The sequence below is a fragment of the Bidens hawaiensis genome, unplaced genomic scaffold (assembly GCF_021521415.1).
Source record: "Bidens hawaiensis isolate Kalapana, Puna unplaced genomic scaffold, B.hawaiensis_p1.1 tig00054853_1, whole genome shotgun sequence".
Lineage (NCBI taxonomy): Eukaryota > Viridiplantae > Streptophyta > Magnoliopsida > Asterales > Asteraceae > Bidens > Bidens hawaiensis.
The window spans coordinates 1-16,283 of NW_027499877.1; the positions used below are offsets into that span (position 1 = coordinate 1).

Here is a 16,283-nt window from a genome sequence, read left to right on the forward strand (position 1 = left end):
CGGAAGTGAAATCTTGAAATGTCAGTATTTAAATTGCCACATGAACCATTATCAGCTAATGAGTCATATTCTGTATTATTTGCTTTATGTGTTTTGGTATATGCTAAACGATGTAAGTAGTTATTGTCTTATTGATACATTGATACCAGTATATCATCGCTTTTGGTTCTAAGTCTTTATAAATAATGTTTTGTTATTACTGCGTTTATTCTACTTCCATTGCTAGTTTTGAATTCTTTGATTTCGTGCTTTCGCTTATTCATTATTCATAGCACCCATTAACTACATATCTTCAACAACCGCATAAGTTGTACATAATATAAATACTACCGTATATAAGCAGGTGGAATCTATGGTATAGATTATAGACAACTATTAAATAATAAATAGAAAAACAACCGACATTGAGACAAAAGCATCACATGTGAAGTTGTGAACCCACAAAAAAAGTACGAGTTGGTATTACACGAATAAAAGGTTATTATATTTCATTTTTCTTGTAAGTACTTAATGTACGTAGGACATATATATATTTCAAATCTTTATTATGCAAACTTAATCATATAATAAGTAGCTAGTTGTTGCAATTGCACACTAATATGTGCAGTCAATTCAAAGAAGATGCCTAGTTAGTTGTAAGTAACATCAAACAAAATAAATGTTAGTAGAGTCCAGTGGCGGATCTAGACTCGAAACCGAGCTGTAGCGCTCAAAAATATTTTTCCCCATATTTAGTACAATGTTAACGAAACAAATATAAAGAACACGATAACAAATAAATTTAAACTAACCGGGTTAACGAACCAACAGTGGCGGATCTAGGTTGGGCTGTAAATATCTCATCTTCGGTTTTTAATAACTTGAAACCGAGCCATTACATCTTCTTCATTTACTTTATCAAACGTTTCTCTTTCGACCGCACAAACTAAAGCATTGTTCAAATACTCATTACTCATTCGATTGCGAAAATCCGTCTTGATAAGCTTCATTTTAGAGAAACATCTTTCAACGGTTGCAGTTGCAACCGGTAAAGCCAATGCTAGCTTCAATATCCGATAAACCAAAGGAAAAGTTGTGTGTTTTCCGGTTTCCACCATTACACGAGTAAGATCACCCATTCCACGAGCAAGATCACCCATTCCACCAAGTTTTGCAAATTTATCGTCTTCCTTTAAAGTGTAATAAAATGTCGTAAGATCACCCGGAATACACCATCTTTATTCGTTAGTAAAATCATTCGGATACATCTCATAAAAAGCGACTATCTTAGATATGTCAAACTTGGAAAACGAATCCCAAGGATTTAAACCCGACAAATTTTATAACAAAGTAGTTGAGACTTGAGACCTCACTACTTTTGATTGGTTGGGTTGGGTTAATGGGTTTTTTGTTTGGGCTTTATCTTTTGATTGGGTTTAAAACATATATTAGTTGGGCTTAAAATCTTAGCCGGAACGTTATTTTTTTTCCAACCGTAACGAAACACGAAAGTCGACCAAAATTTTTGTTTTTTTACACTACCCGTAAAAATTTGAGTCGTAGCGGAGGCTACGGCTCGGCTTAAGGTGTGTCCGTCCCTGGTAGAGTCGATGAATACTCCATTATGGATGTCTGAATCTGAATTATTTATATTATGACCAATATTATATTATTTCTTAATTTAACTTTACACAAATTATTTGTTCAAAATGTTGGAATATATATACAGAATTATTTCTAACCCTTTATGTACAAATGCATACGTACCATCTTATATAACTAAAAGAAATCATACACGTAAATATTTTTTAACACTTATGCCACTTAATTAAATCTTGTCACACCATCATCATTTAGGTGGAGTTGTTAGAAGTTTTATCCTAGTTCACTTGAGGGTTCTTTTTTTATTTTTATTGTTTTGACGTCTCGGGTTGGAATCCCATTCATGACTCGTGTCATATTTCTGAGTTTAAGACTGGTTGAAACACCACTAGGTAGATTAGGCCTCATAATATCAAATCATCCTTAGAGTTTTCCTGAGGTTTAGCCAGTGTTTTGTCGTTCAATAAAAATAAAGATTTGAATCCTGTCACTTAAATAAAAATTGTTCTTTTAATAAGTAAAGAATTATTGTTTTAAAAACTTTGAAAGTGTTATATGTTAAACAACTTATAAGTAACTATTATAATATTAACTCGTCTATATTCAAATTTTTTCTACTAGTCTAGTAATAGCCATTTTGAACAATATTAGTTGTTTAATTATGATAATATAATTTTTATATATTAATATAAACTTTTTTTGGATTTTACTTTCTAGACAAAGTGCATGAAATCATGATTATTAATATTGATTATTCTCCCCTATAAATACCCATAGTCCCCACCCCTCACATGCATTAGTTGAAAGGTTCTAACAACTCCCTAAATCACTCACCAGATCTCTCTGTTCATAAACAAAATCATAAGTTGAGTGTTCCTTAAAGCAACCAAACAAAGATAATAAGTTGTTTTCCATTTGTTACACCACTTTCTTTGACAACAAGATATGGGAAACTACATGGAAACATGCATTCAAAGAACACCAACACAAGAACAAACCTTACAACAACATGACCAACAAGAGAAACAAGAGTCTAAGGAAACAAGTACACTGAGGGTAAAACTGGTATTAACAAAAGATGAGTTACAGTGGCTGATGGTGCAGTTGAAGAAAGACCAAGGGAGGACACTGGAACAAGTGTTGCAAGAGATTGAAAGAAGTAGATTAACTCAAGGAAGTGTTGTTACAAAGTGGAAACCTGGTTTGGAGAGTATTATGGAGAGTCCTGAGATTCATCATCATATGGATAGATCATCATGATGAGTTTGAAGTTACTGGTTTACCCTTATTCAATCATCTTGTTTGCTTTGTGGTTTTTATTGGTCATGCCCAAATTTGTAATTATGGCTTGGTTTTTTCGATGTTTTTGTTAAAGGATTAGTCTTTCTTAGCAGCAATTTTTCTTTTTTTTTTGTGTGTGATGTTTTTGGATTTTTGATGGCTCAAGTTTTATTTTTTTTCTACATTAAGTTATGTTTTCAGTTTGAAGAAGAACATTGTTCTCTATAACTTCTACGGATTCATTATAATCCATCAATTCGATAAACATATTTACAACCTGATTACTGCTCGTCAACCTCTAAACTTGTACAATACATGTTTAGATTAAAAAAAAACGAATCATGTTTGGGTTACATGATTTTAAATTATATACACAAAAAGTAGATATGGTCGGGTCATGTTCAAATTGAGCAATTGAACCCGTCAACCAACTAATCCGAAACAAACGACTAATCTTTAGGAGAGAGAATGGATCTCTTGTCCGCCCACAATAGCCCAATCTTTGGCCCAAATTTCAAACTTTTGGGTCCAATATCAATCTTTGTTTATTTGGAGACATTTTTTTTTTTTTTGCAATTTTCTTCATTTCTTTTTCACCATGAATAGGGTATACTTGGAGATTTTCATCGACCACTTGCAGTCTTAGGTTTATTAGAAGTTTAATCAAACATGATATAAGTTGCAAAGTCACTACATGACCCGATGTTGTTGCCAAATGTATCATGTATAATCCAAAACGTAACAAATAACGCTTGCTCAAAATTTATACATGTTTGTTTACATAAAACACACTTCAAATTTTCAAGCAACATTTGTGATAGAAAATAATCAACCCAAATCATTTCAATTTTGTTATCCAAATACGTTTTACATATCAAACTTTCTTTTTTCCGCTTACAAATTCAACTTTTTTGTTACAACTCAACCCAAACCATCCTGACTTGCACATTTTTCCACAAACACGTATTAGCATATAATGAGCATCAATAAATTAGGCTTAACTAATTCTATTAACCAACCAGACACCCTAGTATAGTCAGCTCATACGACCCTAGTATGATTTCATCTTATTAAGGTTATCACATATATAGTTTACACAACTCTATACAGGATACAAACGCACAAAACATAATTTGTACACACAAAGTCCCATAATCCAAATTAACCTACACAAACTCAAGAACTATTTTCCATCATCTCTTCGAGCACAACTGATCGCGGGCTAACCATCGGCGGCCCTTTCTCGCGCCGTTCAAGCTCATTCAACTTAAAAGTAATCAACCTATCCCAATTCCCACCTTCAAACAACACTCCAGCCTTGCCATCAGTAATCCTTTGCACAATCCCACAATACTTATAATAAGGACTATTCGGGTTCTTGACAATCGCAATCATCCCGGGCATCAACAAGGGCAGTTCGGGTGCTTTTGGCTTACGTGTTAACCCGAACTCAGCTGTGGATGTTGATGAAGTGGAAGAGGGTGGTGGTGGCTTTTTAGGAGGTGGGTTCTTTTGTATGAAATCTTGGAGGCCTTTTTCACCACCTGGGAATCCACCGGTTAATCCTAGTAACTCTTTATCAAATCCATCGAAGGGTATATTAAATGTGGATGGTGGTTCTTGATCATTTGATGATGGTGTTGGTGTTTCTTGCGGTGGTGTTTCTTGTAGTGGTGTTGGTGTTTGTGGTGGTTGTTTCTTGAGTTCTTGTTGAAGGCCTTGTTCACCATTGCATAAGCCTCTACCACCTAATATTTCATAAAGATTGAATTTTGCATGTGGGGTTGTGATGTGGAGTGAATATGAATATTGTTTTGTGGGTGGTTTGTGAAGGAGACTACTTGTGTGGCCAAGAAAGTGGGATTTGTGAAGGTGGTGGTGAGTTGGGAGGTTGAAGGAGTTAGCCATTGATGAGAGTTGAGGTAGAGAAATATGTTAAGGAAGTGAGTTGAAACTTGAATGAGGAAGAAAGAGTGAAATCTGTTGAATGGATGGTGTCCACAACTTGTGATTGTTATCTATTCTTTTATGTGGCTTTTAGTTGAATTTGTTTTAGTGTCTTATATTCTTTAAGATATGTTTTTGTCTTTTAAAAAGTTATATATACCTTTCAATTCTATCCTTACATTTATACATAGTGTTGTTTTGTACAAACTTTGGTATTGTTGTGCTACACACCCTTTGATAAAAAAATTTTTATCTACTATAAGAAGCTAAAAACGACATAGTTACATGTATAAATTTAATTGGTTGATTTGTTGCATTTGATTGAAATTTTGAGTGTTTTGTAAAGATGACGGGAGAATAAAAGTTGCTATATTTAGGGGCGCAAACAAGTTGAGCTGCTCGCGAGCTACTCAAGATCGGCTCGTGAAAAAGCTCAATCGAGTCGAGTTTATACGAGCCCGAGTCCGAACCTAAAAGAAAGCTCCTTTAGTAAACGAGCCCGAGCCCGAGCTTCACTTATTGAGCTCGAGCCGGCAAGCGAGCCTAAACGAACCTGTCATTTATATTTTTTTTGTTAAATACATGTATTAATAGATGCATATATATTTAATAATTATTAATTGATATATATAATTATGAAAAAATAACTAAATAACATATAGCATTACTTTATATATAAAGTTTTATGAAAATAAATATACAAATATAATAATAATAAATATACATAAAATTAATTAAGAAATATTAAACGAGCCAAGCCCGAACCGAACCCGAGCTTGAAAGACCACGAAACGAGCGGAGCTCAAGCTCGAGCTCCATATAAGTTAAATGAGCCGAGTACCCCTAGATATATTATACAAAAGTTGGCTACATCAAAAAAAAGTTGGCTACATCAAAACGTAAGTTCCATAGTCAAACACATATAATAATGTGACATAGTGATTTTAGCTACATGGGTGTGTAAAAAAACGAAAACCTTTAACTTAAGCTAAAAAACCAAAAAATCCAAATCAAAACAAAATCAAAATCCAGCTTATTTGGTTTTATGTTTTTGTAAAATATTTTTGGTCAAATGTATAACAATTGATTGTGAATAATTAACACCTAAATTCAAATTTTAAAGCTGAAATCGAGAAAAAGAAAAAGAAACCAAAAAGCCCGAACCCGATCTGTATTTTCGATTTGATTTTAGCCCAAAGTCAATCCAAACTGAACCGTACACACCCCTATCTACAACGGAGGCTCGATGGAGCTTCAATAACTTTGTAGCAAGCATTACCTTTTGCGTAGGGTGAATAACAATATGTTTGAAACAAGAAGAACCAACTAAGTAAATAATTTATCATACTAAGTAAATCTATGAACGACCACTTCAAGCTACAACCAATGTTTGGTGAATTTGAACTCGTGTTTGGTCGATTTGATTTGATTAGGTTCAGAGAATGAAGTATGTTTGATAAAGTATTTACTTGCTAGATAGATGTAGCAATTAATGACGTCAAGAAGGCGGATGCAAAGATATAAATAGAAACACACCAATCACCGCCGCCTACATATATTATGACCTAAACCCTATTTATGGAAGTAGGTCTATAGTGGTTCAGTTTACTAGTGGGCCTATGGTTGTTTTTGGTTGGGCCTTGTTAGTTTCATCATCAGATCATCATACAAGGAAGTTATCAACTTATCATTGATGTTGGGCTTGTTTGCTGCTTGCCTGCTTATAAAGTCTCCTATAGAGTAAAGTAATAATATTGTTTCAAAAATGAATTTTTACTTTTTATATGAATTTGTTTCAGTAAAAAAAACAAAGAAAATTATTGTTAGCTAGGTTTATTATTTTTTTCTTCTATATTGTTGTTGCAAACTCAATGGGGAATATTATTATTAGTTAGGTTTGTTATTATATGTTATGGAAAACGGTGTGACATTTGTATTCAACCCTTCTATAACTAACGAGACTTTCATTATAATTATTTGAGCTAGTTAAATGTTAATACAGTTTTCTATTTGCCTTTTATCTCTCTTTGTAAATAACAACAATAATAGTAATAACATTAGTCATTATTATTATTATTATTATTATTATTATTATTATTATTATTATTATTATTATTAGAGTTTTGATGTCGCTAATTGCCCATTGGGCCATTTGACAGGACCATATTGGTTCACGGCATTTTATTTTACTTTCGGTACCGTAAGGTTCTTGACCGATTGTCGATTTTAATTTTGTTTTTTTAGTTTCGGTATTGTAATAAACGTGACGGAAACCGGCCGAATTCTCGTAGATTTTGTTTCAGATCTGGTACGACAATGAAAACCGACCAAATGCCAATTTTGTTTTTGTTATTTTTCTGTTTTGTTATGGAACTGTAACAAACTTGACGGGAACCGATAGAATTTACATAGACTCACTGCCTCGATGCCCGAGATCGACAACGCTCGGGTCTTCCCAACATCCGAGTTTTACCAACCGACAATACCGCATTGGTCCACCACAATTTTGTTTTTTTTTTTTATTTTTTTATTTTTAGTTGCATGATCATAATGCACATAACCGAAACCAATCGAATTCGCGTCGACTTACCTCCTCAACACAAGAGACCAACAATGCTCGGTTTATCACGACACGGGTTTTAATGATCAGCCTGGCACAACATGCTACGTAAAACATTATTATATATTTTTTCATAAGAGTTTGCCATAAAATAACCGATTCCACTAATTTAACTATATGGTAAAATGAATATGTATAAAATGAATGATAAAAATGTGAGCCCTTTTTCATTAAAATGTTACTAAAATGTTACTGGAGTTTTAGTAGTTTTTTCATGTCTTTTGCAATTGAGACGCTTTTATGACTATACAGTCAAACCGTTAGACATTTTTAATCAACTTTCTGACCTAAACTGTCATTTTATGTTAAATTCAGATTATAGGTACATGGGTCAAGTTGTTACCTTTTTAATATAGATATATTGCTAATTATAAAAAAAATTTCGAAACAAATTATGTAACACCTTGACGAAAGGGTGATATTGTCTTATTTGATTGCAACTTGCAAGTCACAACCAAAACTCATATTCATATAAAAACACGTGCCTTTAGAGTTACGTACAAAATTACAATTCATGTTGAATTTTCATAAGACATTACAATTGTTGGCTCAAATGCGACTAATAAACACGATACAACAGAAAAAATATGAACAGAATGTTCAACACTTTAGTTAGACTTGCAAAAGGAAAACACGCACACTGAATCATCGACCAAACAACCTTATTTAACCTTTGACAAAAACCTAAACATGCTAGAATACTTATTGCTACTTTCTAGACCATTTAAAAAACAAAAACAACCTTGCAAAAGACAACTCCAAACAAACTCAAACTCAATTAAAGTTGCAATTGAGTCCCCAAACTTTCTTCTAACTTTGTTCTAGAATTAAACATCCAATAATAACTACATGTCTTAGTCACTTACAATATTGAAATAAAAAAAGAAAATCCTTAATATTACATATATTGTGAAATAGATAGACGAACAACTATCAAACCATATCAACAATTCAAGATACAATGATTTATCATACGCTAAAGGATAAGCTTACATTCTATTATTTTATTCTTACCAGGATCAAAACTCACAACCTTGATATAAACTCTTATTCAAACATATCATAAGTCTAATATGTACTTTCCGAGATTGTCAATATAAAAAATGAAACAAATGAGGAAAACAAAAGGATGCACGAAGAGAGGATAAAATGCACGCGGAATATAAAACGATGCACGATGAGAGGAAAAAATGCAATTGAAACGGGAACGAGAAAATGATACGAAGTTCCTCGCGAAGGATCTATCTCATCTGCAACCGAATGTGCAGGGCTTTTTTGGAGAAGTAAAAGGAAAGAATCCTAGCTAAATACGCGAACGATAACGAAGAGGAGGACAAGGACGTGAACGGCGACTGGGTGTTAATTTTATTTTAGTTAATTAAGTAGGTTATTTTATGTTTTTAATTGGGTTGTATGTTTTTTATTTTTATTTTAGTTTAAGTATTGTTCTTTACTTTTTATTTTGTTGAGAAAAAAAATAGTTTAAAGCCTCTCGGGGTAACAAACCACATAAGAACAAAATTAGGAGAAATTTTGTTATCCTCATATCCACGTGACAGTGGCATGACAATGTGAAAAAACATAGTTGCCCCAATTCCAAAATGGATAGCCTAATAACCATATTCTTAGGCTGAGGGGTGTGGGGGGGCGCGAGAGGGGGCGCGAGTGGGGGCTCCAGCCAATAATATTGTGACGTGTGGCAGAGAGAGAAACTTGATAAGATGGGTGTTGGTTGTGGTGCTCGCGCCCCGGGACATGATGTGGAGGGGCGCGAGAGGGGGCGCGAGCGGTTTTTTTTTTATTTTTTTATAAATGTATTAAAAAAACGTATTATTAAAAAAACTCATAAATTATTTAAAAAAACACACATTAATTAAAAAAACACATTAATATCTAAAAAAAAAATTAAAGTACTAAAAAAAAACATTATTCTTATTCTTCGGCTTGGTCTTCTTCGATCAACCTCTTCCGGATACGTTCCTTTTGTTTTTCCATCAGCATTTGGTCGACCGGATTTAGGTTACTGAAGTCTCTTGTAAGGAAGTCCAAATCTCTCATTCTTTTTTTTTCCTTTTTGTCATTAGAGACCACCTCCATGGTTTTGTTGAATTTATTGAGGGATTCAACAAGATCGTTGATGTTTACGGCTTCCCCCTCAGCCGGTTTTTTCCCCCTGGCGTCCCTTCCCAATGGCCGCCTCCTCGGCGGTGAAGACGTTTCCTCCCCCGCAACGTTTAGGTCGAATCCAACCCGGCAATCCGACCCGGCGGAAGTGCTATACGCTCCAGACGAACTAGTTTTAGTCCGTTTCGGCCCTACTTCCGCATCAAGGTCCGGCGCCACCAGCTCAACCCACTTAGAACACCTTCTCAACCTCTCCCACACCTTTACACCGTCCCACGTCTTCACCGTCCCATACCTCCGCAGGCACTCCTGCTTCCACTCTTCGACAGTGAAATTATAAACCGCCAAATCATCACTGCCACTTGGTCTCATACGACCGGCGTTCCTGTTGAACAGATTAGTAAACAAGCCGACAAATTTTTTGATTTCGGTCCACCGACCCGAAATCATATCGGCGTTCCGCTCTGTACTCCCAACGAGCGAATAGAACGTCTCCCTAACCTTTGTCCAAAAGACCTTGCTCTTTTGGTAGTCCGCTGCAAAATGCATAAATAAATTTGTAAGTCATTTAACTTTTTTATTTAACTTTTTTATTAAAAATCATTTTTAAAAACGTTAAAACATCGGTTAGGAGACGGTTGTATGTTGGATGGTTACTGGACGCGTCTTCTTTGTCCCGCAGCTTCACCTTCTGGTTCTTGTGTCTCCGGAACTACAAAGTTAGGAGACGGTTGTATGTTGGATGGTTGAAAGCCGGATGATTGTTGCGACCCCGAATAAAACATCGGTTGGTCCGGTGCCGACCATAAATCGTCGTAACTGTAATCTGAATCTAGGTTTGGGTACCAATTTCCAGCCATGTTTTTAAAAAAAGGTTTGGAAGATGGGGTGATTTTGGGTTTTGGGTGTGGTATGTGATATTGGTATGTGATATTGGTATGTGATATTGGTGTTGGTTTGGGTTTGATATTGGTTTTATAGAGGCAAAAAAAAAATTTTTTAATTAAAAACGAGCCCAACGGCTCTATTTACGCATTCCCAGGCCATTTACGATTTATCCCAGCCGCTACCCCATCCGCGCCTGCCTGGATTTCCGCGCTCGCGCCCCTCTCGCGCCCTCTCGCGCCTCGGTGGTGTGGTGCTCGCGCCCCGGGGCGCGAGCGAATGGGCTCACGCGCCCTTTCTCGCGCTCCACACCCCTCAGCCTTAGAAGCAAACGATTACTTTTGTCTAGTAAACACCGAGAACAAATCATTACCATAATCATGAATCTTTACAAACAAAAGGGCATTTTCGTCACATCACTACCACTACTACTTAATTACCAAATTTACCCCTAACAGCAGTTGTAAATCACAAAATATAACAATTCGCCTCCTTTCTCTCTCTAAAAATTTCAGATTCCAATCGCATTCTTCTTCCTCTGCATCTCGCCGTCGATTATTATTATTATTATCATCATTTTCCGATCGGATTCAATTCAATTCAATTCAATTCGGATCCAATTCAACACTCCAGATTCGCTTAATTAGGGTTTTCAACTTTCAACCGGCGAATACGAGTATATAATACCTACAGGAAGAAGTTAGGGTTTTGAAATTGTGCATTCAGTTATAATCATTATCGTTATTATTATTAATAATATGCCGAGAAGTTCGAGAAACAAATCGCATAAGCAGCAGCAGCAGAGTAAGCACAGTTCCGATGAGGATGTGAAAATGAAGGATAGGAGTAGTAATGGTGGGAGTGACAGGTGGAATGGTGGGAGTACTGATGATAAAGAGAATAATAATAAGGAGTCGCTGAAAGTTGTCGGTGAATCGAAGAGTAGTAGGAGGCATGATGGTGATGACAAGGATAAGAGGAAGTATGACAAGGAATCGGGCCGGAAGGAGAGGGAATATAAGGAGTCGAAGGAGAAGGATCGGGGACGGAAAGGTCACTCGGATAAGGTCGGGGCGCAAGGTGAGAGTCATTCGAGCAAAAGAGGAAAAGATATCACTGGTAAGAATTGTTGTTATTTTGCTATGTGCATTGTGTCTGTAAATTGCTTTTGTTGAAAACGTCTGATTTGAATATTCGAAGCTGCTATAGTGATATGCAATTGTATATATGTATGTGATATTGTGATGCATAGTCAGGGGTTGTTCTATGGGCCGTAAAATCAAGTAAAAATCATTTAGTAGCTCCCTATCATCGTGTTACGATTTTGATGCCCAGTAGCATTACTTATAAGTTACAACATTTTACTGAAGTTTAGTTTTTTAGTGAGGTTATAAGTTCATATGACTCCTGAACTTTGTTAAAATTGTATAATCTTTGTTTCCAAATCATGAATATTGCCATCTGGATAGGATTGTCATCGGTCTTTTCCATTTTATCGAGTTATATAGCTCATAAACAATGGGCCAATGGCAGATATATATACTAACTAATTGTCTATATTACTGTATATATGTACCATGTTTCAACTTTTTCTGTTAACGCGCTAAACTGTAACTTGTGTTCTATGAAGTTTGGCTTAGTTTATAGTTTTTAGGTTTCAAGGGGTTTTACTATATCCCTGCCTAGTTTCATCTTACATCTAGGTATCACCAGCTGAAAGCTTATTCCTTTTCTAAATTTATGTCTTTTGTGAGCCCATCATGATGAAAGTAACATGAATAGTTGCTCAACGTTTAACATCCAGAATAACTTTACATTAACAAAGGAACAAATTTCTGCCTCCACATGCTTTCAGGTTCAATGCTATGTTTGTTTACATTCAAGCTATTTTCGGAACATTCCTTTTAAAAGCCCCTTAGGTTCATTCTCTATGGTTCCCTTTCATGTTTCCTAACTCTTCAAAAAGATCAGTAACCATCATATACAGATCCCTTTTGTGTTATTTAGAATGTGAAAGTCTGATATGGTAGATGTTTTACTTTGATGTAAACTTAAGGGTGTATAAGCATACTGAAAGTTTCAACCAAGTGCTAGGGATTTTTGTACAGCAAGGACAGTTTTTGGACACTCTTTAAAACCGACCTCAAGGCTGGAAATTTCATGGTCTGTCACATGAAAACTCTCATACATGATTTTCAGATAAGCTTACTATGTAAAGTTGTAGCTATATTTTTACAAGATTTATTATTAAATAAGGCTATTTTTATAAGAGAGTATCATATCAAGTGAGTGTGAGTGTAATAGCGCTGCCAGTGTACAAACACAGTTTCTCTAGTCACTATCACATATCTGATAATCAGTTATTGTGATATCAGAGACGACTAAAACTACCAACTATTTGATTTCTCACTTTTTTTTTTACAACTTCTACCAGAATGGCCAATAGAAGAAGAGCTAAGAAATCCCGAGTTGGAAAAAGAGCTCAAGAAGAGGATGAGAAGAAGAGGAGAAGCCTCTAGTGACAAAGATAAATATCAAGATAGCATAAAAGAAACTGAAGATAGACGATTGTCTTCAAGAACCGATTGTTCCAAAGACGAAAGACATAAAAATGAAGATCATGGTGACATCAGAGAAACCCGACAAAAGGACGAAAAACACCGCGAAGACAGTGAACGCGATAGGAAAAACCGGGATGTTAAACACCGAGGTGAAAGTGAAAAATCTAGCAAACACAGGGACGATAAATACCGTGAAGACAAATATAGTGAAGATGGTAATAAAGAAACTAAATACAAAGATGATAGATATATTGAAACTAATGATAAAGATGAAAGAAGCCGGGACCGAAAACGCAGGCAAGATGACGATAGAGACTATAGACATAAGGAAGAGAAGAGATCACATGATTCCAAGTATCATGATGCACCTGAACCCAAACGTTTGAGGGATGATAATGCGGTTTATGATGATCGTGTATCTAGATATAAAGATGATAAAGATAGGAGAAGAGTTAATGAGAAAGATGAATCTAGTGACTATAGATCCCGTAGTAGTGTAAAAGAACAATCTGAAGTAGAAAAGAGATCAAGTGCTAAAGATGACTCGGTTTCTGAACGGGGACGACTCGATTCTCGTTATGCTGATGTGGAAGTTACAACGAGTCATACTCGTTGTAGGAGTTCTCCTAGCGGGAGTTCTTATTCAACAAGAGATCACCACCGGTAAATTTTATTATCCTTTTCTAAAAATTTTATTTTCTGACTTTTGAATCATGAAGAATCTGCAACATTTTTTAGGACTTCAAAGCAAGAAGAAACCAAGTATTCAGATTATGCTTATGAAGAGCGTGCTCGATATAATGTTCACTCGAGCAGAGATTACAATTCTGCCCCTGGACAATCAGATAAGAACGTGACCTCAAAGGATGATAGCTACAGGGGTGGTGATTTACAGGGTGAAAAACGCATGAGGCCTGAATCACGTTCTTCCCCACAAGTCGATAAATCCCTGTCATCAAGTAACGAACACAGGAATATAAATAAATCTGATGCTAGAAAGAATCTTGATCACAAAGAATCTGGCCCGGGCCTGCGTGTTGGTGGTTCTAAAGATACTTTTAAGGACGGTAAAGGAAGCCGGGAATTGAACGAGGCACATATAAATAATGACTTTTCACATGTTGATAGCGATAATTTATCGGCCTCGTCACCGTACTCAAGAAATTCTCATGTATCTGGTAATTCAAAGTTTCTTTTACCACCTCCTTCTCCGACTACTTTTAAAACAGGATCTGATGGCTCCTTTTTTGGTTTTACAGAAGATGATAGAAGTAAGTCAAACAATCGACACCGGAGGATGGCTGACCAGCATATGAATAGAGGTCAAAGTCAAATGCATAGTCAAATTCAAAGTCAAAATCAAGGTAATTGGAAAAATGTCCCGAATTGGCCTCCACCGATGGCAACCGGTGGCTACATTCCATTCCAGCACGTTCCGCCGCCCATGTTTCATCCGCTTATGCAACAATTCCCGCCAACAATATTTGGTAGACCACCAATGAAACTTAACCCTGGTTTACCTTATCCTGTTTCTGACCATGGTAGACCGGTTGGTTGGAGGAATCAACTGGATGAATCGGTTGCACCTCCTTTGCACGGATGGGATGCAAATAATCCTGTATTTGGTGATGAATCTCACTTATATGGTAGGCTTGATTGGGACCGTAGATCCCAAGGGTGGGACCAAAGTGGTGAGATGTGGAAGGGTCAAAATGCTGAAAACATGGGTCAACAGAAAGACGAGTATTCAGGTCACAGACCAAATGATGAAAACTTGACCAGGCCGACAGGTCAGCCTGATGAGAGTGAGCAGAACCAACTCGATATCCAGCCTGAGACCTTGAATCTTGATAAAAACGGGCCCAATGCTCAGAAACCAACTGGAAGCCCAAAAAACGTTGAGGTTGTAAATGAGGACAATACTGCTATCATCACCCGATCTTATCTTTCTAGGGTTGATGTATCAAAAGATCTTACTCAACCTGAGTTGTATGACCAGTGCATCAGCATGATGGATTTGGATCCGGAAGATTTTAGTCAACCTGTTGATTTTGACTGCAAAATCTTGTATTTAGAGGTAATGATGATGATGTTTCTCTAACTTCGTACTATATTCCATTTTCTACTTAAATGCGTGTAATTAATTCCTTTTCTTTATATGTTACAGGAGAGTGTAGAAGCCAATGTTACTGATAGTGCTTCATTGTTTACTGCCATAAATGATTCTGTTTTTCAGGTTTGTTACTTTAGAACCCAAAACCGACCTATGACACTTTATTTGCTGTCGTTTTAATTTGTGAGTAATTTTATTTTTGTGTATTTCAGAAAGCGATGTTTCTGTACAATAAGCAAAAAGAAGAGTTAGATCCAACGAATACTGATAAAGATAAAGACGGTTCAGACGATGATGGCAAACCAGCAGAGGAGGCGGCTGATGTGGACACAGTTATGGAGATTAATAAAGAAAGTGATGAACCACCAAATAAACCCGAGGAGCCGGTGGGTATGGAGGTGGATCATGCTGTTGTAAAGCAAGAGGAGGCACCCGAGTCAAGTGTGGTTGAAGTCAACGAGAGTCTTCCACCATCTGCTTCTGGTAGCTTGTTACCTTGTAAGATTGAAGATGAAACCAATGATGGTGACAAGAATGCTGTTGGTGGTGGTGGTGGTGGTGGTGGTGAGTCATTGGTGTTATCTGATGTGTCAACTGCTGAGGTGGCAGTAATGCCAACAGAGTCAATTGAGTTTGGGTCAGTAAATCTTAATCGGATACATCATCTTTCTCCTGAAAGTACACATTGAGACATTTTTTTTATATTTATGCTTTTAAAATGCCGTCCCTTGGCCTCGTTTTTTTCTAGCTTATTATCCTTGCTTCTTGATTAATAAAACTTTTAGCTTTCGCCTGTGTAGTCTTTTTATTTGCTTTTTTCAGGTAAGTTTATCACCGGCTGCTAACTACGGGCTCTATTGGGAGCCATCTTGGTTCTTTCTTGGTGACGCCTTATTGGGTGGGTGAGTATCACAATCAAAAATATGCTTGGTGGTTAATACCTCGAAAACTTAAATTTTTTAAAACCATCGTTTTTTCAAAAATATATATTAGTTTGTTTGGCTTCTGGTCCGGTCATCTGTGGCTAGTCTTGAATTGGTTTTTTGTCGGTTTGGTCCGAGTTTTGTAATCGCTTAACTGGACCACAAAACAAAGGGTGGCTGAAAAAGAGAGCTTAAATAGCTTAAACCTTTTGCCACGAATGATTATAGAGATGGTACCTGTTAAAAAT

General features: G+C 36.2%; 1 protein-coding gene and 1 pseudogene across 1 annotated transcript; one reads left to right on the top strand and one right to left on the bottom strand.

The window, feature by feature from the left end:
- Positions 1 to 3,898: 3,898 nt before the first annotated feature.
- Positions 3,899 to 4,859, bottom strand: LOC143600733 (NAD(P)H-quinone oxidoreductase subunit S, chloroplastic pseudogene; annotated as a pseudogene).
- Positions 4,860 to 10,804: 5,945 nt separating this feature from the next.
- Positions 10,805 to 16,007, top strand: LOC143600734 (uncharacterized). The gene is made up of 6 exons (XM_077078337.1): positions 10,805 to 11,557; positions 12,873 to 13,662; positions 13,738 to 14,177; positions 14,259 to 15,076; positions 15,167 to 15,235; positions 15,325 to 16,007. Exons 1-6 carry the CDS (start codon positions 11,197 to 11,199, stop codon positions 15,799 to 15,801), a joined length of 2,955 nt encoding a protein of 984 aa, XP_076934452.1. The 5' UTR covers positions 10,805 to 11,196; the 3' UTR covers positions 15,802 to 16,007.
- Positions 16,008 to 16,283: the final 276 nt, after the last annotated feature.